The following is a 24,706-nucleotide window of genomic DNA, read 5'->3' on the forward strand; positions in this document are numbered from 1 at the left end:
GCGGCTCTCCTGGGATGGGGCAGGGTGGGAGGCAGCAGATTTCTGTGTGTAGATGAAGCTATGTGGTTCCCAAAGCGGGTTGGGCAGGGCGCCACAAGAAGGGAGAAGCCAGGGCTGGCTGAGGCCCCTTGGCTCTGCCTCCTCAGTCCTGGGGCTAGCAGCCTTGCATGTGTGGGGTAGGGGGCACGAGGGGCTGGGCTCTGGGGCACCAGGGTCAGTACTTCCGGCAGCCCAAGGGTGTGTGTTGGAGCTGGGTGGCAACCAGGCGAGGCCCTCTCTCTAGGAGTGTGGGTGTGTAGGGGTGCCTGAAAGGACTGCTAATACATCCCAGCATCGCCATCCCCAGCACAGCCCTGCCCTGTAACCGTCACCTCAGCAGCTGAGCCTTGCAGCCTGGTGGAGCCAGGCACCCTGGGAGATTGTAGTGCGTCTCGGCCGCAACTGGGGGCTGGTGCCACAAACCTCTCTGCGGCATCTCACTGCAGGTCACTGATTCACTGGGGGATGTCCCATCAGTGTTGTTAGAAAGGAGAAGACACCAGTGGTCTGTCTCCAGGACCCCATGCCATCTTGGCATCCTGACCTGGAGGAGGTGGGGGTGCACCCTCAGCAGATGTGGGGGGAGGCTTGGGGCACAAGCCAAGCCGGGTCCCCTCTCCTCCTTCCTCACCCCCATTCCCCTGTGAGCATTACATCTCTCAGATCACCCAAAATGAGACATTTACAAAAATAATAAAAATAATTTTTTAAAGAGCGGAGCAAGAGGTGTTTTTACCACTGTCAGAAATGACTCACACGTCACTTTTGTGGTCTGCGTTCTCTTTGGATATTTTCTGTGTGTAACTACAGTTTAAAAAAAGTTCCAAACCATGTTTTGTCTGTGTTTCCTTATGAGAAGACAGCCTCACGGATGGGCTTTCCTGGGTTCTGCTAGCTGCCCAGCCAGGGGTCAGCTGCTGCCCCCGCTGGCCCCCAGCCTGTGGCCTCCCCACCCTCCAGCCCCTGCTCAGCATCACCTCATATACACATCCCTGTCTGATCAGTGGGGAAACTGAGGCATACAGAAGTTGGGTGCTCTCAAGGGGAATACGGCCCCCAGGACCTGGGCTGTCCTGTGAATGCTGGCGCTGGAGGGCGAGCCAGGTCAGCTGGGGAGGCTTCCTCCCGTTCAGCTGAGCCAGTCTCTGCATCCCTGGCCTTGCTCCCCCACCCCGCCTCCACCGTCGCCCCTCGCTGTGCCCCGCACACCTTACCGCCAAGCAGCCGCCTTGGCTTCAGGGCCTCCCTGTCCTGCGTCCTGCGCCCCACACCCCTGACTAGGGGCCAGGCAGAGCACCTCACCCTCCAAGAGAAGAGGACGGCCACCCGGGTCCAACTTCCCACCTCCTGCAGCTTCTCGGGTTCGGCCTTGCCCCGACCCCTGTGGCCGGGCACTGGCCCTGGGCAGCCTTCCCTGGACCCATGGACCCATGGACCCATGGACCCATCCGCCCCCACGTCACTCCCTCCCCAACAGCCTGGCTGTGCATCCACTGGCTGAGTTTACCCCACTGGTCTGTTTCCATTTCCACAGAAAACAAATGCGTCCATCTCCCAGGGCTTCCAGCCTCCTCTGGGGCCTTTGAACGCGGCCAGTGCCTGGCTCCCAGGCCTGGCGGGGCGTGCTGTGCGCGGCCCTTACGTGGGGCCGGGGTGCGCGACGTCCGCCAGGCCCCGCAGGTGAGCGGTCTGCGCTACGGGACCCCGGGCCTGGATCCGGCCCCTCCGCCAGCAGCACCGGCCTCGAGTCCCAGAGGTGCCGGCTGCCGGACTCGCGGGTTCCGCGGTTCCGTGGGAGGGGGCAGCTGGTGCCGCCTCCTCTTACACGAGGGCAGCGCGTTCCGCAGGTAAAGTCGCACGTGCAGGTAGGTTTCTTGAGGGGAGGGGGTGTCAGCAGCAGCACGGGGCTAGAGCCCAGGAGACCTCCCCCAGGGCGGCTGAGGGGCCGGGGTGGGGGGCGGTTCAGCTCCCTGGGCCGCCCCGGGAGTCCGGGGAGGCGGGCGCCAGCCAAACTACAGCTCCCAGGATGCTTCGGGCGGATGGACTACACTTCCCGGGATGCTCCGCGGCCCGCGGGGGCGAGACTGGGCCTGCGCGCGGGCACTGGGGGCGGGGCCTGGAGCGGAGCCGCAGTGGTGGCGCGGGAGCGCGGGAAGTCTGGATCCTCGTGTGCGGCGGATGGAGTATGAGCCTGGACCGCGAGCTTCGCCGTGAGTTCCCCGGCCCAGCGCGGGGGCCGGGAGCGGGCCTGGCCCCCTAGGTAGAGGGGCTCAGCCTCTCGGCCTCGTTCCTCTCTTTGTAGAGCTGAGCAAGGCCAAGGCCAAGGCCCAGAGGAGCGGGCAACTACGGGAGGAGGCCGCCCTCTGCCACCAGCTGGGGGAGCTCCTGGCCAGCCATGGTGCGTGCTCCGCGCCGGGCCCGGGGTGGGGTCCGGGGCTGGGGGGGCCGGGAGAGCGAGGGGGGCAGCCGGGAGGGCCGTGGGGGCTGTGGGGCCGGAAGGGACAGGGGACTGGGAGCCTTGCTGAGCGCGCCACCCAGGGCCGGCCGCCGCCCCGCTTGCCCTCGCGGCCCCTGGCAGACTGCCCTGCCCGCCCGCCCGCCCAGGCCGCTACGCGGAGGCCCTGCGGGAGCATCAGCAGGAGCTGCAGCTCCTGGAGAGCGCCGACGACCCCCTGGGCTGCGCCGTGGCCCACCGCAAGATCGGAGAGCGGCTGGCGGAGATGGAGGACTACTCAGCTGCCCTGCAGGTGGGCGGTGCCCCGCCAGCACCCACTCTGGCCACACCCCGCTTTTGTGGGCCGCACTTTGTGGGGGTCTCTTTCTGAGAAGGGAGGCACAGTGTCCACTGTCCGGGCCTCTGGCCACATGGGGACACCCTGCAAGGCAACCTCACTTTCAGAGAGCCTCGTGCCAGGGAATGGTAGGTCAGTCCTTAAGTGGACACACACAGCCTCTCCTAGGAGCCTGGCCCCAGAAACCATTACCAAATGTATTATTTGAGCTGCGTTTGTGGGCCGGCTTGGGGGGTCGGGACCCACTGTCCACACAGAGCCTGCCCTGCAGCAGCCGAGCTAACTCCTACCCATTGTCCCTCCTCTATGATGACACTAGCTGGCTGGAGTGTGGAGCTACTGTCCCCACAGGCAGCCCTTGGCATAGAGGAGATGGGGTGTGCGTAGTTTGGCTTTGGCCTGCTCTGGGGGGTGGTTTGAGGAGCAGGGGGCTCTCCTGGGCAAGAGTAGGGACGCCCTGGAGTTGGGGGACATGGAAGGTTTGCTTGAAGTGGGGTTTGGCTCACAGCAGCCATTCCTCTGCACCCTAGCACCAGCACCGCTACCTGGAGCTAGCCCATTCCCTGTCCAACCATATTGAGCTGCAGAGGGCCTGGGCTACCATTGGCCGCACCCACCTGGACATCTATGACCACCAGCAGACACAGGATGCCTTGCTGCAGGCACAGACTGCCTTTGAGAAAAGTTTGGCTATCGTGGACGACAAGCTGCAGGGTGAGTGCCCTCAGGGGCATGGCCTTCCCCACCATCTGCCCCCAAAACTGCAGGCAGAGGAGGCTGCAGCCTCCCTGCCGACCCTGCCTGCGTGGCAGGTTCCACCTGCCTGAGCCCTCCCTTTGTGAGACCGAGATCTGTCCTTAGAAGCCCTGCTATGAGAGGATGCATGGCCTGTGCTCATTGCAACGTGGCATCTGGTGATTGTCTGCTTTTTGTTTTTCCACACTCTGTTTGCAGCAGGACCCTTGGCACCTACAGTGAGAGGTGGGAGGAGGGGTGGGGGAGAGGCTGGACGGGCCTTGGACAGGGCCCAAAGCTGGAGACTCCAAGTGGGTATGAGGCACTGAGTATCTGGAGGGTGCATCTTCCAGGGACATTGGCCAAGCGAGAACTGAGCGAGATGAGGACCCGACTCTACCTCAACCTGGGCCTCACCTTCGAGAGCCTGCAGCAGATGACCCTGTGCAATGACTACTTCAAGAAGAGCATCTTTCTCGCTGAGTAAGGCCCCCCACTCGGTCCCAAGAGGGAGCTGAGTCCCTGTTCCTGGTGGAAGTAGCTGGGGAATGGGCAGCTGAAAGGGCAGGCTGGCTGGACCTCACCCCCGCCCCGTCCGTTTCCCATTAGCAGAGGAGCCCTGGCATGTGTGTGCTGCATGCTGGGGGGTGCAGTAGGCCTGGCGTGGCAGGGCTGGAATCCTGAGTGGCATCAGCAGCTGCTCGTCGGTGCTTCGGGTGCCACTCTGCCATCCCAAAGTGGGAGTGCCCCAGGTACTCTGAGCGCCTGTCACCACCCGCAGGCAGAACCACCTCTATGAGGACCTGTTCCGTGCCCGCTACAACCTGGGCGCCATCCACTGGCGCAGAGGGCAGCACTCCCAGGCCATGCGCTGCCTGGAGGGGGCCCGGGAGTGCGCACACATCATGAAGAAGGGGTTCATGGAGAGCGAGTGCTGCCTGCTCATCTCACAGGTGCCAGTTCTCAGTGGCTCTGGGCTCAGCCCCGGGGAGGCCTTGGGCCTTGGGGAGTCTGCAAGCCTCACCTTTCCTCACCCCCCCAGGTCCTCCAAGACCTGGGGGATTTTTTGGCTGCTAAAAGAACCCTGAAAAAGGCCTACAGGCTGGGCTCCCAGAAGCCTTTGCAGAAGGCAATGATCTGCCGGACCCTCAAGTATGGTGAGCCTGGAAGGGGTCCCAAGGAGCTGAACCACCCTGGGAAGGGGTAGAGAGGGCTCCCCTCCCTCGGCAGAGGAGGCCCAGGCACATGTCCTTGGGGAGGTGGCAGCGTCAGTATGGGACATCTTCCTGGCCCCCCATTTCCTGTTGGGAGGAGACCCCCACTTCTCTGAGCCAAAGCATAGCCTGTTGGAGGGGCACTGAAGGTGGTAAGGAGATTGGCTGGGTGTTTAGGTATGAGTCAGTGTCTTCATTGGCAAGCTGGAGATAGAAGTCGTCCCTGCCTAATGGGTGAGAGAGTGGGTGGCGCCCGCAGCCGGGAGGACTAATGAGTGTCATTCGCCAGTGCCCCACCTTTGCCGTCAGCCAGGCACTGCTCAAGTTATTTGTTAGTTCTTCTAATCCTCGCAGCCCCATGAGGTAGAGTCTCCTATACCCCCTCTTACCGACTGGTGAGCAGAGGCCCGGACAGGGTGGGTGGCTGCCTAAGGGCACACGGCTAACAGGTGGCAGAGCCGGGTCAGAGCCCCGTGCTGTGCCACACCCTCCCACAAGGCTCTTACCAGCAGTGCTGGCGGTTGTCCAGCTGCAGCAGCAGCTGGAGGAGTCCGAGGGCAGTGATCCTCAGGGTGCCATGGGCATCTGTGAGCAGCTGGGGGACCTGTTCTCCAAGGCAGGCGACTTCCCCAAGGCGGCTGAGGCCTACCAGAAGCAGGTGCACACCCCTGCCTGGGGTGGGAGGAGATGGGTGACGATTCTCAGGGCCGGCAATGTGTGGAGCGGCACTGGCCTCACGGTTGCTGCCTCCTCAGCTGCATTTCGCGGAGCTGCTAAGCAGGCCGGGGCCCGAGTTGGCCGTCATCCACGTGTCCTTGGCTGCCACCTTGGGAGACATGAAGGACCACCGCCAGGCCGTGCACCACTATGAGGAGGAGCTGAGGCTACAGGATGGCAATGCTCTAGAGGTGAGAGGTGATGGCACCCAGCTCCGCCCAGCACACGGAGGGTCTCTGTGTTCGTCCCCACAGCTCTTGCACTTCCTTCCCGGGGCTGCTATCCTCCTGCTTCGTGTGGGCAACATAGGGGAGCTAGTGCCATGGCTATGGCTGGCTAGATGTGGGACAGCAGCCACAGAGCTTATCCTTCCTCCTCCCACTCCAGGAGGCCAAGACCTGGTTGAACATTGCGCTGTCCCGAGAAGAGGCTGGCGATGCCTATGAGCTGCTGGCGCCATGCTTCCAGAAGGCTCTCAGCTGTGCCCAACAGGCTCAGCAGCCCCAGCTGCAGGTGTGGGAGCTCACCCGCCTGCCCTGCGACCCCAAGCACAGCCTGCCCATCCCCTCGTTCCCCTTCTCCCCGCTCGGGGTGGTTAGCATCCCCGGGGTCCTGAGCTGCTTGTACCCTGCTCCTCAGAGGCAGGTCTTGCAGCACCTCCACACCGTGCAGCTGAGGCTGCAGCCCCAGGAGGCCACTAGCACTGAAGCCAGATTGCAGGAGCTGAGTGTGGCCAAAGATGAGGACAAGGACGAGGAGGAGGAAGAGGGGGATGACAACGCCCTGGAGACCAGTGAGGTGGAACTCTCAGAGAGCGGTGAGGCCCAAACACTACCTTGGTCGCCGTGCTGGCTGCCCCTGGCATTTCCTCCCTGATGCCTGCTCTGAGCCGAGCCCTGGACTGGGGCTGGTGAGGGTGGGGCCCTTGAGGGACCTGCTCATAGGCTTGTGACAGGAGGAGACAGCCCTACACAGGAAAGGTGACCAGTGCTGGTGAAGCAGATGGAGATGGGGCGCATGCAAGGAGCCTGGGGCAGCCCTGGAAACTTCCAGGGGGGGCTGGTGATGGGAAGCTGTGGGCATCCGCTGGGGGAGGTGGCGCAGAGTCAGACCTGGGGATACAGCACCGTGGGAGGGCTGGGGCTCAGGGCAGGCAAGGCAGGAGCAGAGACTTCCTGAAACCCTCGAGAGCCGAGAGCCATTGCAGTTTCCCCTGGAGGCCAGCATGGTCAGCCTTGTGGAAGGTGGCCAAGAGGGACAGGCTGGGGAGGGCTTGGACTGAAGTCATCTCGGGGCAGAGGGGAGAAGGGCAGGAGGGCGGGAGGAGTCGGCTGGTTTCTGGCTGAGCGGCGAGGGTGGGGACCCCTCCTTGAGGCCAGGAGGAGTAAGTTCAGTTTTGAACTTGAGGGGTCTCCAGAACCTCTCGGTGAGTGGCCAGGGTCCATGGGAAGTTCGGGCCGTGCCTTGGAGGGGCATCAGGCTGCATGTTGCTGGTGTGGGTGCAGGGAGCCATGGGAGGAGTGGCGAGAGAGAACCAAAGACAGGTTTAGGCACTGCTGTTCAAGACAGTCCCAGTAAAAGGAGCCTGTGGAGGAGAAGAAGGTTCTAGAAAGGGTCAGAGGCATAGGAGGGAGCAGAGAACAAGAGCAGAGGTGAAGAGTGGGGGTTGGGCAAAGAGCAGGTGGGAAGAGGTGGACGCAGATGAGAAGGCCAGGAGTGTGCAGGTTGAGGGTGCCTGGGTTCAAGCGACAAGCTAGTTTTAACGTGTGATGTGATTGACAAGGACACTTCCCAGGAGAGGGACGGCAGAGGTCAGGGATGGGGGTAGACTGACCCACAGAGCAGGGTCTGGGTGTAGGGTGAAAGGTCAGCACACGATGGACAGGGAATCAGGTGGGCAGAAAGGTCGGGGGTGTGTCCCCCATGGGCAGAGGAACTATGGGCAGAGGTGACCATAGGCAGGGCTGGGAGTGGGCTAGGAGCCAGCGCTGGGCCCTTGCCCTCTAGGCCTGGGAGGGCAGGGGGCAGAGGGCTTGGCTTACCTGGGGTGGTGGGCTCGGCTCTGTTCCAGAGGATGAGGTGGATGAGGAGCTGCAGGGCTGCCTGGGTCGGCGAAGAATGACCGAGGTGAGGACAGCGGGGTGAGTATGTGTCCCCCTCCTGGGGTCACCAGCACTGCCTGGTCGCCTCACACCTCTGCTCCCCATCCTGGGGTGGCTGTCCCACAGTGGAGTCGGCGCAATGACGTCGGGGAGACCATGCTGCACCGAGCCTGCATTGAGGGCCAGCTGGGCCGTGTCCAGGACCTCGTGAGGCAGGTGAGCCCGCCACCCTGTTCCAGCCACCCTGCGAGCTCCTGCAGGGGCTTTCCGATGGGATACACTATCTCCCCGGGGACAGGGCTGGACCTGGGGGCTGGAGGGAGCACCGTGGCTGCTGGCCCTGCGCAAGCCCCTGAGGGCTCCCTTCACTCTCATGGGACCAGGGCCAGGCTGGGCTGGGGAATGGACCCATGGGGCCCACTCCGGGCCCTGAGACCGAGGGCCTGAAGGCCTCAGAGCCCTGGGGTGAGGCCAGGCTCTTTCCTGTCCTCCGTCACAGGGCCACCCCCTGAACCCTCGGGACTACTGTGGCTGGACACCCCTGCACGAGGCCTGCAACTACGGGCACTTGGGTGAGCATGAGACAGCACACGGTGGGAGGGTCCGAGAAGAGCTCTGGGAGCTGACTCACGTCCCCTGACCCACAGACATCGTCCGCTTCCTGCTGGACCATGGGGCTGCAGTAGATGACCCTGGTGGCCAGGGCTGTGAGGGCATCACTCCCCTGCACGATGCCCTCAACTGCGGCCACTTCGAGGTGGCTGAGCTGCTCATCGAGCGAGGGGCATCAGTCACCCTCCGAACCAGGAAGGTGAGCGAGGGCTCGGGCCAGGCGGGTGTGGGCCGTGGTCAGTGAGCCTGCTCCTGCCAGCCCTGCTCAGCTGGGTGCCACACAGGGCCACAGCCCGCTGGAGACGCTGCAGCAGTGGGTGAAGCTGTATTTCAAGGATCTGGACAGCGAGACACGAGAGAAGGCTGGCGCCATGGAGAGGCTACTCCGAGCGGCCTCCTTGCGCCAAGGCAAGCAGGGACCTCCTGCCCCTAGGGACATTGCTCCCTAGGCTGAGGGGCCCCTGGGCCCTGACTCTAAGGGGCATTTTAGCCTGGGTGGGGGGGATGGTGACGGGCCCTGCCTCATGGTTGGTTCTGTCTCCCCACAGCTCCTGACAGCTCCCCAGCTCCCCAGACCCTCCTAAGTAACCATCTGTTTGACCCTGAGACCTCTCCTCCCTCGAGTCCCTGCTCAGGACCCCCAGAGGCCTCTCAGGCCAGTGTCAGGGTCTCCCAGGGGCAGGCAGTGCCAGCTTTGGCCAGGCCTCGGAGGAGCAGGCACAAGCTGGCCAGCAGTAGCAGCTCAGAGGGCGAGGACAGTACAGGCCCCCCCAGGCCGACCCAGAAGAGGCCCCGGCACTCTACCCCAGCACAACAGGCCAAGGCCCGGATGCCTGGCCCCACCAGTGACAGGGAGGCAGCTGCAGCGAGTTCTGGCCAGGCAGCCTATGTGGCAGCCATCCGAGGCATGGGCAGTGCCCAGAGCTGCCGCCAGGGGCCTGGTCCACCTCGGGGCCCAGGCGAAGCTCCCATCCCCTGGGCAGCGCTCATCCCCGAGGAGGAGTGCTTGGCTGGGGACTGGCTGGAAGATGACTCCCTGCTGACCCACGGCCACTGGGGCAGCCGCCCTCCCCGCCCCCAGGGCAGAGGGGACGGTACCAGGCACAGTGTCTTGAGATCAGGCAGAGACGAGAGCCCTGTCAGGCTGCGGGCTCAGGCCAGGCAGAGCCAGCTGCCCCATCTCAAGAGTTGGAGTGCACTGGCTGGGGCAGGTGGAGACCACAGCTCTGCTGCAGAGCCCCCACGGAGCCCGGATGTCCCCAGGGCCTTGGGGCCCAGCGGAGAGAACCCTGCAGCAGGCCAGCCCTCGGTGGGTGCTCAAACCTGGAGCAGAGCTGGCTCCCTGGCTTAGGGTAGGTGGGGGTGAAGGGCTCTGTCTCACCTGACTCAGCCTGTCTCTCCCTGCACCCCCACCAGGGTCCAGTCCTGCCCGCTCCCATCCGGGTTCGAGTTCGAGTTCAGGATAATCTTTTTCTCATCCCCGTCCCACACAGGTAAGGTGTCACCTGCCCTCTCTCAGGTGGGACACGTGCTCCCTCTGGCCCCTGTGGGCTCTGTGCCAGGGGGTGGCACCAAAGAACCCTCGTGTTTGTGCATCAGGTGGGACATGTGACCTGGCTCACTTTGACTGGATGTCTCATCCCTGCTGGCCCGGGGGCCCTGGTAGCTGGGTTGAGGCTACAGGCCAAAGTAAGGCATAAGCAGGGCCTGGAGTGGTCAGGTCAGGCACCGGGGTCCTAGGAACTGCCTGGAGGAGCTGGAGGTGTGCCAGGCTTCAGGGGCCACTGGCATGTCCCAAGCAGGGGCGGGGGAGGGGAAGGAGCCAGACAAGGGAGCTGTCAACCCACAGCAGGGTTGGCAGGACCCGGAGCCTTTCCTCAGTATGTGCAGGAAGCTGGCTGTGTCCAGGGCTCAGCATACTCTCTGTCCCCACAGCAGGGAGGCCTACTCTGTGGCCTGGCTGGCCGAACAGGCCGCCCAGCGCTACTACCAGGCCTGTGGGCTGCTACCGCGGCTTACTCTACAAAAGGAGGGGGCCCTCCTGGCCCCGCAGGACCCCATCCCCGACGTGCTGCAGAGCAATGAGGAGGTGAGTAGCAGGCCGGGCACTGAGCTTGGGTGTGCCCTGGCACTGGCGGCCCTGGGGCTGTGTGGCAATGGTGCTTTCCAGGTGTTGGCTGAAGTGACTTCTTGGGACCTCCCCCCACTGACCGACCGCTACCGCAGGGCCTGCCAGAGCCTGGAGCAAGGTAGGGGCCCAGGAGGACCCTCGGCCTGGGCAGAGGGGCTGGGTGTGCAGGATCCACCTCCTCATGCCACTCGCAGGTGTCCACCCAGGCTCCCTTCTACCACACCTGTCTTCAGGTGTTCCTTCCCCACCCAGTGCCCACACATGTGGACGGCGGGTGGGGGAAGATGGCTCTGTCTGGAGGGGGAACTGCAGAGAGCCACCAGAGCCGTGGAGGCTGGCCGCGGGTGGGAAGTGTGGCATGGCTGGGAGCGCCAGGGAAGCTTCCAAGAAAGCTAGCCTCAGGGACTGTGAAGTGTGGGCGTGGCTCTTGGGGGTCAGGGCCCTGCTGGGGAGGGCCTGATGGGGAAGGGATGGGTCAGCCCCATCCACCGGCCATGCACGGGGCTCACAGCATGCTGGGTCCACAGGCTTGTGGGAGTGGGCCCTGCAGAAGCTCCAGTGGGTGCCCCGGGGCTCCTGAGTAAGGAGCAGCCGCCTGGTGTGCCATCCTGGATTCACGGGGCAGAACAGGCACTCTGGCCCTGGTGACACCACAACCCCCTCCAGGGGAGCACCAGCAGGTGTTGCAGGCCGTGGAGCGCCACGGCTCAGGCCCCTTGTTCAGCGCCTGCTCCCTGGCCCTGGGCCAGGCCCAGCTCACACCCCTGCTGCGGGCCCTCAAGCTGCACGCGGCACTCCGGGAGCTGCGCCTGGCAGGGAACCGGCTGGGGGACGGATGTGCCGCTGAGCTGCTGGCTGCCCTGGGCACTGTGCCCAGCCTGACCCTCCTCGACCTGTCCTCTAATCACCTGGGCCCTGAAGGCCTGCGCCAGCTTGCCACGGGCCTCCTGGGGCACACCACCTTGCAGGTAGAGGCACAGGGAACAGCGGGCTGGCACTAGGGCGGTGTCAGGACGTTCACGTTCCTCCGGTCATTGGGTGGAGAGGTGTGGTTGGGAGTGCTGGCCACTGCCCAGCTCTGGCACAGCAAGGAGACCAGATCCTTTGGGGGCCCTGTGTCTTCGGCAGAACTTGGAGGAGCTGGATTTAAGCATGAATCCCCTTGGCAATGGCTGTGGCCAGGCGCTGGCCTCTGTCCTACGGTCCTGCCCCTCACTCAGCACCCTGCACCTCCAGGCCTGTGGCTTTGGCCCCAGCGTCTTCCTGAGCCACCAGATGGCCCTGGGCAGTGCCTTCCAAGGTACATTTGCTCCCTGGCCCCAGGATTCCAGTTGCCATCAGGAGGGCATGCCCAGGGGTTGAGAGAGGTAGTCAGTGGGGGTGGTCAGGGGACTCAGAAATGGTGGGGAGAAGCTGGGCTCAGGCGTCTGGCCCTGCCCCCTCCCCAGCTGGGAGACCCTGGGCAAGAGCTGCCTCCGTTTCCTTGTGCACAGAATCCCAGGGCTTCCCCTGACAGCTTCCCCAGAGGGCTATGAAGGTTTAGGGCCCAGGATTACGCAGCAGGGCTGGGGTGGTGGCCACCTGTGGCTGACAGAGGTTCTGGGCCCCGGTGCAGATGCCAAGCGCCTGAAGACGCTGTCCCTGTCCTACAACATGCTGGGCACCTCCGCCCTTGCCCAGGCCCTGCAGAGCCTGCCCACCCACACCCTCCTGCGCCTGGAGCTCAACTCCGTGGCAGCCAGCAAGAGTGACACAGGCCTCATGGAGCCCGTGGTCAGATACCTAACTAAGGTATGCAGTTAGGGAGGGGCGCCAAGCCAAGGAACCCTGGCCAAAGGTCCCGCAGTTGAAGCCTGGGGGCAGGGGGCTGGCAGGAGGGTTGCGGGGTAGGAAAGAGCAGCTGTTGGGGAAGCTTACTGTAGAGCTGCCTGGCAGGTCCCAAGGGGCACACCAGACTCTCTCCTGGGGGCTCTTCCAGGCAGGACTGAGTCCCCGTGATTTTCATGTCACAGTGTGCAAAGTGTGACTTGCACCAGAAGGAGAGGTGTTTCCTTCTGATCTGCAAATTCAGGGGACGCTGCTCCCCTCTGGTGCCTCAGGAGTCGGGCAGTCTTTGCCCCCTCGTTCCCAAGGAAAAGGGAAGGTGTCTGGGATATGGGGCCTCCACTGGGAGAACAGCAGGGAGGGCAGGGTCCCCACTCAGTCCAGCCCCCCTGGACCTCTGCTCTATCTAGGAAGGCTGTGCTCTGGTGCACTTGAGTCTGTCTGCAAACCACCTGGGTGACAAGGCAGTGAGAGACCTGAGCAGGTAACGCCACCCTGCTTGTGCCTCCACTGCCTGCTCTCAAGGCCCAGGAGCTGGGTCAGGCAGGGAAGGACCACAGAGGTGGTGCCAGCTCCTTCCCCAAGTGTGCCCCAAGACCTGGCTCCTTCCAGCTTCTCCGCTGCCTGTGGGCCGGCCCTCCTCATGTTTCTCTCTTCCCACAGTCCCGTGGCTCTTGAGAGCCTTTCCCTCCGGGGTATCCTTTCCTGTCACTCTTTGTGCAACAGTCCACACAAGGGCCACTGCTCTCATGACTGTCCAGCATCAGCTGGCTCTCGGGAGTGTTAGGGATGCCCAAGCCAGGCAGGCACACCCAGGCCTGGCCCCTGTGGTCCTGGCACATGTCCTTGCCTGGCTGGGGCTGGGGCCTGCTAGGCCTAGCCTGTGGCTCCCAGAGCTGTGGGCTTGCCTAGGGCAGCTTTACCTAGTGGAGGGGGGCCTCCCTCCCTGGAAGCTGACCCTCATGCTTCTTCCTTCATTGTCTCAGATGTCTCCCTCTGTGCCCCTCGCTCATCTCACTGGACCTATCTGCCAACCCCGAGATCGGCTGTGCTGGCCTGGAGGAGCTCCTGTCTGTCCTCCAGGAGCGGCCCCGAGGCCTCAGCTTCCTCAGCCTGTCAGGTGAGCTTTAGGTGTGTTGGCCACAGCTGCCACACCAGGGCTGGTGACACCTCTCTCCTCAGAGACCTGCCTGAGTCCCAGGTGTTTCCTCTGAAGGGACTATCACTGCCACCAGCCAGACAGCAAGGGTGACACAGTGGGGGACAGTGACCAGCGTGACTGGAAGGGGGTGTGAGCCCAGCTCCTGAAAGGATAGGGTAGGAGGAGCATGAGGTCTCTGCCTCTGGTATATTCGGCCTGACCCTTGGCCATGGCTGGGGGGATCCCTATCCGCAGGGACTTTTTCATTGCCATTGGCAAGAGGAGGGAGCTCAAAGGCAGGGTGGTGAAAGCTACCACCAAGGGACCTTCCCACTTGGAAGGGGCTGCTCTGACCCTACCTTCCCTGCCTCTGGCCTGACTTAGCTTGTTCTCATTCTGGCCACATCTGGGCACAGTACCCCACCAGAGCTGTTGAGGATGACCTCCGGGGTACATTTGGTGAACTGGCCACCCAGCAGCCTGGCACGTCCAACTGGGGCCTGGAACAGGAGAGTACCAAAGCCTGGTGCTCTCCTCTCCCAGGAGGACAAGGGCTGGGAGTGGGTATGCACGTGGGGAACCCCTGGGTTCTTCCTCTCCTTAGTCCCCACCCCACAGGGCCGGGCTGGCTCCTCTAGGAAGGCCTCCCTGAAGGCAGGCTGGTGGGAGACCAGCACTCAGCTGAGGGGCTGCTCCCCAGACACCTGGCTTCCTGGCATCTGCACCCTCTCACCAAGCTCTCTGGGGTCCTGAGCCCACAGGGCACTTTGGCCTCTCTGAGGATCAAGCCTTGGCAGCTTAGTGTCCTCCTGAGACTCAGGCAGCCTTTTTTTTTTTTTTTTTTTTTTTGTGAGGAAGATCATCAGCTCTGAGCTAACATCTGCCAATCTTCCTCTTCTTGCTGAGGATGACTGGCCCTGGGCTAACATCCGTGCCCATCTTCCTCCACTTTATATGGGACGCTGCCATCCTCCACTTTATATGGGATGCTGCCACAGCATGGCCTGACAAGTGGTGCGTTGGTGAGCACCCAGGATCCGAACCTGCGAACCCTGGGCTCCCCTGTGTGGAGCGCGTGCACCTAACCACTTGCGCCACCAGGGCGGCCCCTCAGGCAGCCCTATTGTGTCCATTTTATGGATGGAGAAACCCAGTTGTCATCATAGACAGTCAGAGGCACAGGTGTGAATGCCGTTTATTTTAGGCGATCTCCCTCCTGCCTGACCACTGTGGAAGGTGCCCATGGTCCCAGGCAGCCCCTCTGGGAGAGCACTCCTTCCTAGACTGTTATCAGGCCTCTCCTGGGCTTCTGCCCACGCACCTCGTTGGAGCCCTTGGGGCCTCAGGGGAGGTGTTTCTTCCCGAGGACCAGACTGGTGAAGAGAGAGGGACACAGGCTTGGGAGTCCCCTGGGGCCTGCCTGAACACCATGGGCTCCTGCAGGCTGGCCCAACTGAGGCCTGCTCCTGCCCCTTCTGCAGGCTGTGCCGTCCAGGGCCCCCTGGGCCTGCGCCTCTGGGACAAGATCACTGCGCAGCTACAGGAGCTGCAGCTGTGCAGCAGACGCCTCTCCGCCGAGGACCGGGACGCCCTGCGCCAGCTGCTGCCCAGCCAGCAGGGCCCCGGCGCCTGCACCGTGGACCGCGGCCCCAAGCTCTTCTTCAGGCGCCTCTGACGGTGCCGCCCCGCCCCCCTCCTCCACGAAGCCCTAATAAACCAGCGCGGCTGCTGCTGCAAGGCCGAAAGCGGATGTCCGCTTTGCCGTAGGGAAGCTGAGAGCCCAATGCAATTGCGGGCCGATCCGGCCACCTAGGTGCTAAGGGCCAGGGGACCCACCACGGGCCGAGTACCCGCTCTCCGCGTCGGGGGAGTGGCGGGAGGCCCGGGCGGGACCGCCCCCGGCGCGCGCAGGCGCAGACCTGAGAGGGCGTGCCGAAGGGGGAGAAGCGCTGACGGGGGTTGGGGGGAGGCGCGCGCAGGCGAGGACGAGCCGGGGAAAGCCGATGGCGGGAGATGTGCGCAGGCGCAGGCGCCATCTCCGGGACCCGCCGAGCCCGCACAGGTACTTTGGCTCCGGGCGGGCGGGAGGGGGAAGCGACTCTGGCCTAGGCCCGCGGCCGTCCCCGCGCCGCAGAAGGCTCCCCATTTCGTGCCCGGGACCCCGGATCTCCTGGTTCTGCCCGGGGGTTGGCGCTTGCGAGCGAGGCCTCGTTGCGGCGGTTGCTCGGGCCTGGCCGCCCCGCCCGCAGGTAGCGCGGCCCCGCCGTCCCCCGAGTGCGCCTCGCGCGGCGGCCTGGCGGGCGTCCCCTGGGGGCGCGCTGGACCTCTGGTGCGTGTGTTCCAGGGACATGCGTCCTTATAGCCGAATGGAACCCGCCGTGGGGCTGCCCAGAGTCCTTATTCCTCCTTCAGACCCGTCCGACCGGGCTCCCTCCTCCTCGGCCTCCGGGAAGGCTGCCGGGTCGTGTCCGCGACTGCACCCGGGGAGCACCTGTCGCCGCACCTGCCTCGGACACGGCCCTTCCCTGTCCGAGACGCGCCGTTCCAGCCCCGCGCGCTGGGCGCCCGGGCCTCCGGCCTGGCTGCTTTATCTCTTTTATCTTCGTTCATCCCTTAATCGTCCCCTGTGTGAGACTATCCTCCCCCACGGTGTCGCCGGCCCAGCACTGCCAGCTTGGGCCTCTCTCTCTTGGCCTCCAGCTGCCTCAGCACGCCTCTGGGTTGTCCGGGGAGCCCCTTAAACCCAACACACCCGAACCAGGGTGCGCTCTGCTGCACACCTGCCTGCCCTGGAAACCTGCTCCCGTTCCCGTCTCTTCCATCTGGCCTCCTGGCGGTCATGGTACCATTGGGCTAAAAACAGGGCTGTCATTCTTGGCTCCTGTTTAATTTCCACCCTATTTCAGGATCCCTCAGTGGGTCTGGTGGTTCGTCTTCAAAGCATGTCTGGAACTGGCACCAGCCACCCATCGACTTCCTGACTGGCAGGACCCTCCCAGGGGCCTCTTGCTACCGGGCTTTCTCAGCTCCCTGCCTGGTTGGGAGTCCGAAGAGCTTGTCTTCAACCCTCCAGTAGCTGGAGCTGCGTTAGTATGAAACCCAGGCTCCTCCTGACCTGCAGGAGCTGCAGGCTTTAGTCCTGCCTGCCTCTCCATTCTCGTTCCCCAGGAAGCCCTCACTCAGAAAGCCCCCGGCCCCCAGCTTGTCTGTTCCTCCAAATTCGTGGGATGTGTGCTGTTCACTCTGTGCAAATGCTCCTCCCCATCCGATAGCTGCCACCTCGCCTCCTCTTCTTTCTGGTCACCTGCCTGCCCTGACCATGCCCTACGCACCGCTCTGTTTTCTTGCACCCACTCCTGACAGCCTCCGGGGTGGGATGGGTATTTCCACCAGGCCACACAGTGCCCTGTGTGTTCACTGCTGTTTCTCTTCCTGCGGCGGGCAGGGAGGCTCCTTGTGAGGTCTGGTGCTCAGGGGTTCGGGGTCACCTTTGAGCCAGCGCTGGCTCTGCTCCCCAGGTCTCTGCTGTTGCTGCCTGAGCCTGCAGGATGTTTCATGGGATTCCAGCCACTCCGGGTGTGGGAGGTGAGTGTGGGCCAAGCTGGGCCAGGGACCCGAAGGGCCCAGGCTTTCAACCCCTGCTGCAGAGGCTGCCGGGAGCAGTAGCCAGGGATTGGGGGACGTCTATAAGCATCCCCCCCAAACAGCCTAAGGGTATGGCCCAGGGCTGGTGCAGTTTAATGCTGGGGCCCAGAGACCTCCTCCAGGTGGGGCTGGCTGGGCATAGAGATGACAGCGTTAGTGCAGCTGGATCCTCAGGGGCTCTGGGCATCCCAGAGTCACCAAGCCAGGAGAAAGGTCACAAAGCATGTGACACACGTTGTTTCTGCCCCTTAAGCAAGGTGTGGTCCCCCTGCTGTACAGTGAGGGGGCCGAGGGACAGTGGTGGGATGAGGGACTGGGCCTGGCTTATGGCCCCCTGGCCCCAGAGGCAAGTCTTCTGCTCAGGTCCCCCCAGAAACTGATGAGGGGCTGAGAGTGGAATTCCCATCCTCTAGCTCCCTCTGGGCTGTTGGGGACAGCACAGGGAGAGGCCTCGGGAGGGGTGCTGAAATGGGACTGGGGCCAGGGCAGGTGGACAGGTCCATCAGGGGTTGCCTTATGGCTAGCCTGCCAGCTTTCTGCCTCCTCTGTTGCAGCCTCTGGAAACAAGCCCGAGCTGTACGAGGTGAGTGGCTGACGCCGCCTGGCTGGCATTGGCCAACGGCAAATGCACATGTGAGCCTCCCCAGGGCCCTGCAGCCACCCTGGTGCCACTGGCTGACACACTGCCCCCTCTCTGACAGGAAGTGAAGCTGTACAAGAATGCCCGGGAGCGGGAGAAGTGAGTCCAGGACCCGGGCTGCCCACCCCAGTGCACACCCCCATGCCTGCTCACCTCTCCCAACCCCAAACCCCCCCCACAACCAAGGGTCAGGAGGACATGGTGTCAGGCTGGGGAAGTGGTGCTGCAGTGCCGTGGAGCCTCTGGGGGGGACAGGATGAAGGAGGCAGACTGTATACAGAGCTGCCATGGCTGTGCCTAGGCGGCTGCACCCCAGGCTCTGAGGGCCTTGGTTTCTCTGCCTCGGCGGTTGCAGTCCAATAAACACACTCTCCTTAGGTATGACAACATGGCGGAGCTGTTCGCAGTTGTGAAGACGATGCAGGCCCTGGAGAAGGCATACATCAAGGACTGTGTCACCCCCAACGAGTGAGAGTCTCTTGTCCCCATGGCATCGATGGCACTCATCCCTGGAAGCTTGTTTCTGCCCTCCAGAGCCTGGGTGCTTAGTAGGAAGCAGGAGCAAGGGTCTGAGGCCTGAGCTGGGGGTCAGTGTGGGCCTCTGCTTCCTCCATCAGGCTGTGAGTGTGCCCACTTCTCTGGGGCCTGCCCAGCACAAGGATGGTGCCCCTGGGTGCTAGTGGCCTAAGGGTTGTCTCAACTGGGGAAGGCCTGGCAGCAGTACTGAGGTGTCCCAGGGGAGAGGTGTGCCTATCACCCTGGTGCAGGGGTTCCGTTCCAGCCCTGCTCCCCTGGGCACTGATGTCCTCATCAATGAGAGGGCTTCAGAAGGTAAGCAGGAGGGTCAGGGAGGCCAGTCTGTGAGGTGGTGCTGGCCAGGCCTGGCGCCCAGGAGGTACGCAGTGGCATAGGCCTGCCCCATAGGACCATGAGCTATTGACGTGGAGGCACGGTCGACATTCTAGGAGAGTGGGCACGAGGGGCTGGCCAGGCCCCTGCCCAGTGCTGGGCTTGGGGCCGACGATCCAGGCCTGGTCCCGTGTGGCAGCCATATCTTGCATTTCCTTCTCATCTAGGGCTCTTTCCTTGTATAGACCCACCAGATTTCCCCTAATGGCCCATCTCTGACCCATCAGCTAGCCCTCCATGAGAGCTGCCCTGTGTCTGGATGGCCCGAGGGAGAACAGCATGTGCCGTCTTTCTAGGTACACGGCGGCCTGCTCCCGGCTTCTGGTCCAGTACAAAGCCGCCTTCCGGCAGGTTCAGGGCTCAGAGATCAGCTCCATTGATGAGTTTTGCCGCAAGTTCCGTGTGAGTGAGCTGCCTCTCCACCCTGAGGGGTGGGAGCTGGGAGGTGTGGGTGCTGTTGGGATGGGGCCTGGCCAGCACAGGGCCCGCTGCCCTGCGAGGCTCAGCACCACATGCCCTCCCTCAGCTGGACTGCCCGCTCGCCATGGAGAGGATCAAGGAGGACCGGCCCATCACCATCAAGGACGACAAGGGCAACCTCAACCGCTGCATAGCGGATGTTGTCTCGGTGCGCCCCATGGCCTCCCGGGCCCTGCGGGGAGGCAGGAGGGCCGATGCTGCCCGCTGTGGTCACACGTGCACAGAGTCCTGGGGCTTTCAGGGCCGTGCAGCATTTGGACTCATTGAGTGGGGGCCCCTGTAGCTGGGGGTGAGAGGTGGACAGGCCCTTCTCCCTGGGCAGCGTCCAGGAAGCCCCCCCGAGGCCCCTCCCCAGCCTGAGACCCATGTGGAACATGCCCAGCCTCAGTGCAGCCAGGGCTCCCACACACCCACAGCCCCAGGAGGCCCCGCCAAAGCAGGGCCAGGAACAGCAGTGGCCCCCACATCTGCGGGCCAAGTGGCATGTGGGGGAGCACCAGGCTGCAGAGATGGTGTGCAGGAGGAGGCCCAAGGGACCGGACAGTGGAGGCTGAGGAGGGAGAGGATGGCTTCCTGAGGCCAGAGGGTCTGGGCGAGGGCTGACCTGGGCTCACCCCTGCAGAGGAGCCAGGCTTGTGGGCTACAAGTGGTCTCCATCCTCAGACCCTGGGGTGGGTTCATGTTGCCTCCTTCATACGCTCGCCCCCAGCTCTTCATCACAGTGATGGACAAGCTGCGCTTGGAGATCCGGGCCATGGATGAGGTATGGCTCCTGGGTTGAGTGGGGTGGGGGTGGGGACTTGGACCACCAGTGGTGGTGGGGCAGGGGGGCAGGCTTCGCACACAGCAGGGGATGGGGGGTGGTTCCAGCGTAGCATCGTGTCTTCAGATCCAGCCTGACCTACGGGAGCTAATGGAGACTATGCACCGTATGAGCCACCTGCCCCCCGACTTTGAGGGCCGCCAGACAGTCAGCCAGTGGTGAGTGTCCCCCTGGCTGAGCTGCCCTGCGCCCTCACAGCCCTGCAAGCCCACACACCCTGGCACTGTGCTCCTACAGGCTGCAGACCCTGAGCGGCATGTCAGCATCCGACGAGCTGGACGACTCCCAGGTGCGCCAGATGCTCTTCGACCTGGAGTCGGCCTACAACGCCTTCAACCGCTTCCTGCACGCCTGAGCGTGCAGCCTCCTGCCCCAGCTGTGCATGGAGGAGGGGACACTCGGGGGCCCGTTGGAGGGCCTCAGCCTCCCACGATGGTTCCTGCTTCCCTCGGACGCCCGACCCCCTGGACAGTCCACGCAACTCCTACTGCCCATAGCAGCCCCATCTGTGTGTCCATCCATGGTGTCTTGACCCCAGAAGCCACTCTCCCCTTTCCCACAATAAAGGTGCTTTCTGACCTCTTTGCTGCTGTGGGTGGCTCTCTCCCCAGGCCTGCCCTGCATGTCTGCCCTCTGGGCCTCAGGTGGGATCCTGCCATCCTGGAGCACACAGGCTCTAAGCACACAGCCAGTTCATCAGAGAAGGGCCTGAGTGCCAATTTAGGGGCCACAGCCTTCCTGGTGGGCACTGCCTGGGCAAGCGAGGGCAAATGAGCCTTCACCTGGACCAGGTGTGGCTTGAATCTGACCACAGAGGAGGCTGCCAGCCATACCTGCCTCCCCCAGCCCTCATCTGAGAAGTCTAGGCAGCTTGGGGGCCCAGCTGGCTGGAGGCAGAGGTCACTGTGCTGCCTCAGGTTTAGAAGTGTGGCCACAGCCCCACCAGCATCTCCTCGCCCTGGGGGACACTGCAGGCCAACACAGGGCTTCTAACCTTTCGCAGCAGAGCTCTGCCTTTGTTTTTTTTTTTTTTAAAGATTTTATTTATTGCCCCCAAAGCCCCAGTAGATAGTTGTATGTCACAGCTGCACACCCTTCTAGTCGCTGTATGTGGGACTCGGCCCCAGGATGGACAGAGAAGTGGTGCCTCGATGCGCACCCGGGATCCGAACCCGGGCCGCCAGCGTCGCAGCGCGCGCACTTAACCACCAAGCCACAGGGCCGGCCCGAGCTCTGCCTTTGTACAGTGGCTTGTTGGAGCCCAGTAGATAACTCATGATGGGGGCAGTTGGTCCTCCTGCCTGCCACCAAGGGTCCTTGCCCAGGAGCAAGGCCTGGCCAGTGGATGCCACAGAGCCCCTGGGCCAGCCTTGCCTGAGGCCTGGTGAGGGAAGCAACAGGCTGCGTGGTGGGGACACGGGTGTGCAAAGGCCAACACTGGTTCATTTCTCAGTGTTTACTCTGCACCTGCTATGAGGCAGGCGCTGTGAGCACTGAAGGCAGCCCTGCCCTGTGGTGTCCACGTCCTTGTCCCTGTCCTCGCAGGCAGACAGCAGCAAACCACAAGACCAAAGCTCTGGACTCAAAGATGTGTTGCTTCACGTTTTAGCAACTCTGGCATTGGGTTTGGCGACATGCCAGAGTTTAATTGTAGCATTTTCTCATTCTCAGTGGTGCTTCTTGATATCTATGGGGTCTAGAAGCACGAGGCAAGGCGTGTGGCATTTCAGGTGGTGATAAACGAGGTTGGAGGCCACTAGTGGGGAGGTGCCGCTTCATGTGGGCTGGTCAGGGCCAGCTGGCGGACTCTGAACAGAACAAGGAGGGAGCCAGGCTCTGCAGCGGGAGCAGGGAAGGAGGAGGGGAGGCGGGTGGTGCTTAGAGCAGAGGCATGCCCCCATCTCACTTGGGTCTTATGGGGGAAAGAGCAGAGACAGAGCGACTGGTGGGGGGTGGCTAGGGCCGGCCAGGCGGGTGATGACGGACCGTCAGGTTCTGGGTGTGGACTGTGCTGCGAGTTGCACCCACAGGGTTTGTTGCTAGGCTGGATGTGGTAGAGGGTGAGAACTCCAGGATTACACCCAGGCTTGGTGCCTGAGCAGCTGAACGGTTAGAGGAGCTCTGGCTGAAATGTGCACGGGGAGAGCAGGGGCTCTGGGAGGCTGTAGCCAGAGCTCTGCTTGCACAGGTTGAGTTGGGCTTGCCTCTCAGGCAGTCAAGGGGAGCTGTCAAGTGGGTGGCTGGACATCGGAGGTTGGAGTTGGAGAGAGAAGTGTGCAGGACGAAAGCTTGGTGTCTCTGGGGTGAAAGCCTGCGATCATGGGTGCCAGGAATTCTACTCGAGGTCCAAGGACTGGCACTGCCATGCTTTGAGGTTGGAGATAGAAAGGTTAGCAAAGGAGCCAAAGAAGGGGCAGCCAGGACCAGGGTAGGAGACCCAGGGGGTCCAAGGCAGACTGAGCCAAGGCGAAACACCAGTAGGTCTGGCCTTTGGGGATCTCCATGACCTTGATGAGAGTAGGGGGAGGTGGGGCTTCAGGGGAGCCTGGAGAGGCCGCCAGAGCCAGAGCCGCAAGCGGTGCTGTCAAGGGCTGAAGGGGCAGGGCACCAGGGAGGGTTCTTTTTGGTCTATTTTTATTTTTTTATTGCAATAAAATATATAAAACATAAAATTCGCCATTGTAAACATTTCTAAGTTCAGTGGCATTAAGTACATTAACAATCTTGTGCAGCCATCACCACCATCCATCTCCAGTATTCTTTATCTTCCCAAACTGAATCTCTGTCCCCATTAAACAACAACTCCCCATCCTCCCCACCCCCAGCTCCTGGCAGCCACCATTCTACCTTCTGTCCCAAGATTGACTCCACTAGGGACCTCATATGAGAGGGATCATACAATATGCGTCTCTTTGTGGCAGGCTTATTTCACTTAGCATGTCTTCAAGGTTCATCCATGTTGTAGCATGTATCAGAATTTCCTTCCTGTTTAAGGCTGAATAATATTCCATTGTATGTATGTACCACATTTTGTTTATCCATCCATCCGTAGATGGACACTCGGGTTGTTTCTGTGTTGGCTATTGTGAATGCTGCTGTGAACACAAGTGTACGTTTTAAGACAGGAGTGACTGCAGTGTGCTTGTTGGCTGACAGAATGATGCAGGAGGGGTCTGGGGACACAGGATAGGGTGCAGCACCCAGAGGACAACCCCAGCACCAGGCAGGGGGCAGGGAGATGTACAGGGGAGCTAGTGACTCTCTCTGGCTGCTCTGGGCTAGGAAGGAGGGCATCAGCTGGGAGAGGTGGGGCGACATGAGGCAGAGGAATGTGGGCCAGCACTGAGGTCCACTGAGGCCTGAGGGACTGCCCAGGGGAGTGCCAGCCATGTGCCAGGCCCTCAAGGGCTCAGGCGGTTCTGCTACTCGGCTAGGGACCTGGCTGGGGACTTGGGAAGGCCGGGTAGATGCCTGGCTGAGACCTTTGCCCGGAAGCTAACAGGCCCTTGAGCAGTGGGTGGCCTGAGGCAGCAGCCTAGTCCCAGGTTCCAGCTCCAGCCAGCCCAGCGGTCCTGACGCAGTGGGGAGGGAAAAGGCCAGTTAGGGCTCACAGTTTGAAGAACTGTGTGAGGGGGTGCCTGAATCTCTCCATCTTTCCTCCTCGTTGACCCAGGGGGTCCAGGAATCATCTGAATCCCAGCAGCCTCTTCCCATCCCCTCCCCTGCCCCAGCTCCCCCTTAGGACGCACAGATGTCACACCTTGGTGCTGTCCAGCATGTGTGTGGGTGGGGTGCGCAGGAGAAGCACTTGACTCCAGGCCCAGGACACTGTCCTCAGCCTGATGCCCTGCCCTGGGCGCCACAGGACACTGGGGACAGAGTCCTCAGACCTAGGTTCCCCACCCCAACCACACCCCACCCCATAGCACAGTGTTATTGTAGTGACTCTATGTAATATCCATGCTCAGGGCCAGGGGTCACTGAACCAAGTGCGGAAGGGCCACCCACACGCTCCCTCCAGCAGGCAAGGCTGCCCTGAGACCCAGGTGTTGGTGTCGGCTGGCTCCCTGAGGTCTGCCCCTTACCCCAGACTGCCAGCTAAGCAGAGATAAGGCCAACGGGTTCAAAGGCCGGAGAGAGAACCAGCGGGGAGGGGCACAGGGCAGAGCTGGGAGCAACAGCCCTCCCCCACGCCCCTGAGCCTAGAGCCTGGGATCCTACAGCCACACTTCCTCCTGCCCGCAGAGCCCCTCACCAAGTTGGGGAGGAGGGGAGCAGAGGACCCAGGCTCCCGTTTGTCCATGTACGGGCTTCAGTCCAGGACCTAGGAGGGGAGGGCCCCACATCCCCACCAACTGGGACCTCAAAGGCTCGGGGGGATAGGGGGTGGGGTTGTCTAAACTGCCTGAGCCAGGGAGACCCTACTGGGAAGGGGCTAGGAGGGGAGTGAGGCAAGGGTGTCCCGGGGGGGGCTCTCAGGCGGATTGCTGGGGATGGGGTCTGTGTGAGACTGTGGGGGTATCTATGTACCTCTGCCCCAGGCCCCCGTGCTTGGGGGCAGTCCCTAGAGAGGGCTGCAGGAGGCAACACCCCAGACCCTTGGGGAGCCAGGGGGGAGCCCTGCCCGGCAGCTCTAGGGGATAGCAGGCAGGCTAGCAGATGCCCAGGCTACCCTGTCCAGGGGAAGGGGCCCAGCCCTTGTCCCCCACAGGCAGCGGCTCCTCGCTGTGGGGAGGATCTGCCACTGGAATGGTTAACCTACGACGACGCCTTCAGCAGCCAATCACAGAGCCCTGCAGGAAATACCTGGGAGAGATCCTCATGCCTGGGCCGGGCGGGTCCGAGCCCAGCCTCAGTCCAGCCCCAGGCAGCCTGCGCCCACAGCCAGGCCTGGTGTGCACA

General features: G+C 62.8%; 2 protein-coding genes across 11 annotated transcripts; both read left to right on the forward strand.

The window, feature by feature from the left end:
* The first annotated feature begins 2,138 nt into the window (after nt 1-2,138).
* TONSL (tonsoku like, DNA repair protein) lies at nt 2,139-15,227 on the forward strand. 6 transcript variants are annotated; one of them, XM_087447129.1, is made up of 26 exons: nt 2,139-2,249; nt 2,342-2,437; nt 2,644-2,786; nt 3,362-3,545; nt 3,920-4,049; nt 4,348-4,519; nt 4,609-4,723; nt 5,290-5,438; nt 5,536-5,688; nt 5,885-6,010; nt 6,137-6,314; nt 7,569-7,624; nt 7,726-7,815; nt 8,099-8,171; nt 8,247-8,410; nt 8,496-8,619; nt 8,760-9,520; nt 9,628-9,704; nt 10,147-10,300; nt 10,382-10,460; nt 11,009-11,310; nt 11,471-11,642; nt 11,958-12,133; nt 12,577-12,650; nt 13,153-13,286; nt 14,789-15,196. In XM_087447129.1, the coding sequence occupies exons 1-26, from the start codon at nt 2,225-2,227 to the stop codon at nt 14,980-14,982; spliced, it is 4,101 nt and encodes a 1,366-aa protein (XP_087303255.1). In that variant the 5' UTR covers nt 2,139-2,224; the 3' UTR covers nt 14,983-15,196. The 6 variants fall into 6 exon arrangements, with proteins under 6 accessions (XP_087303255.1, XP_004443061.2, XP_087303253.1 ...); XM_004443004.3 differs by having other exon boundaries at nt 5,293-5,438; XM_087447127.1 differs by lacking the exon at nt 12,577-12,650 and having other exon boundaries at nt 14,789-15,227.
* Nucleotides 15,228-15,283: 56 nt separating this feature from the next.
* On the forward strand, nt 15,284-21,010 carry VPS28 (VPS28 subunit of ESCRT-I). Of its 5 annotated transcripts, none has more exons than XM_087447239.1 (9): nt 15,284-15,369; nt 16,826-16,892; nt 17,507-17,535; nt 17,654-17,691; nt 17,971-18,060; nt 18,798-18,903; nt 19,028-19,129; nt 19,691-19,744; nt 20,042-21,010. In XM_087447239.1, the coding sequence occupies exons 2-9, from the start codon at nt 16,856-16,858 to the stop codon at nt 20,576-20,578; spliced, it is 993 nt and encodes a 330-aa protein (XP_087303365.1). In that variant the 5' UTR covers nt 15,284-15,369; nt 16,826-16,855; the 3' UTR covers nt 20,579-21,010. The 5 variants fall into 5 exon arrangements, with proteins under 5 accessions (XP_087303365.1, XP_087303366.1, XP_087303362.1 ...); XM_087447240.1 differs by lacking the exon at nt 15,284-15,369 and adding an exon at nt 15,392-15,556; XM_087447236.1 differs by lacking the exon at nt 15,284-15,369 and adding an exon at nt 15,577-16,393 and having other exon boundaries at nt 16,753-16,892.
* The last annotated feature ends 3,696 nt before the right edge of the window (nt 21,011-24,706 follow it).

This window comes from Ceratotherium simum, chromosome 23 (assembly GCF_057802395.1).
Source record: "Ceratotherium simum simum isolate JZ-2026a chromosome 23, ASM5780239v1, whole genome shotgun sequence".
NCBI classification, from domain to species: Eukaryota; Metazoa; Chordata; class Mammalia; order Perissodactyla; family Rhinocerotidae; genus Ceratotherium; species Ceratotherium simum.

Coding starts and splice junctions, on each gene's coding strand:
- VPS28 (XM_087447239.1), top strand. CDS start 16,856: ATGTTTCATGGGATTCCAGCCACTCCGGGTGTGGGAG. Junction 17,536..17,653: donor ACAAGCCCGAGCTGTACGAG/GTGAGTGGCTGA, acceptor CCTCTCTGACAG/GAAGTGAAGCTGTACAAGAA. Junction 18,904..19,027: donor AGTTTTGCCGCAAGTTCCGT/GTGAGTGAGCTG, acceptor GCCCTCCCTCAG/CTGGACTGCCCGCTCGCCAT.
- TONSL (XM_087447127.1), top strand. CDS start 2,225: ATGAGCCTGGACCGCGAGCTTCGCC. Junction 4,520..4,608: donor GCTGCCTGCTCATCTCACAG/GTGCCAGTTCTC, acceptor TCACCCCCCCAG/GTCCTCCAAGACCTGGGGGA. Junction 8,411..8,495: donor TCACCCTCCGAACCAGGAAG/GTGAGCGAGGGC, acceptor GGTGCCACACAG/GGCCACAGCCCGCTGGAGAC.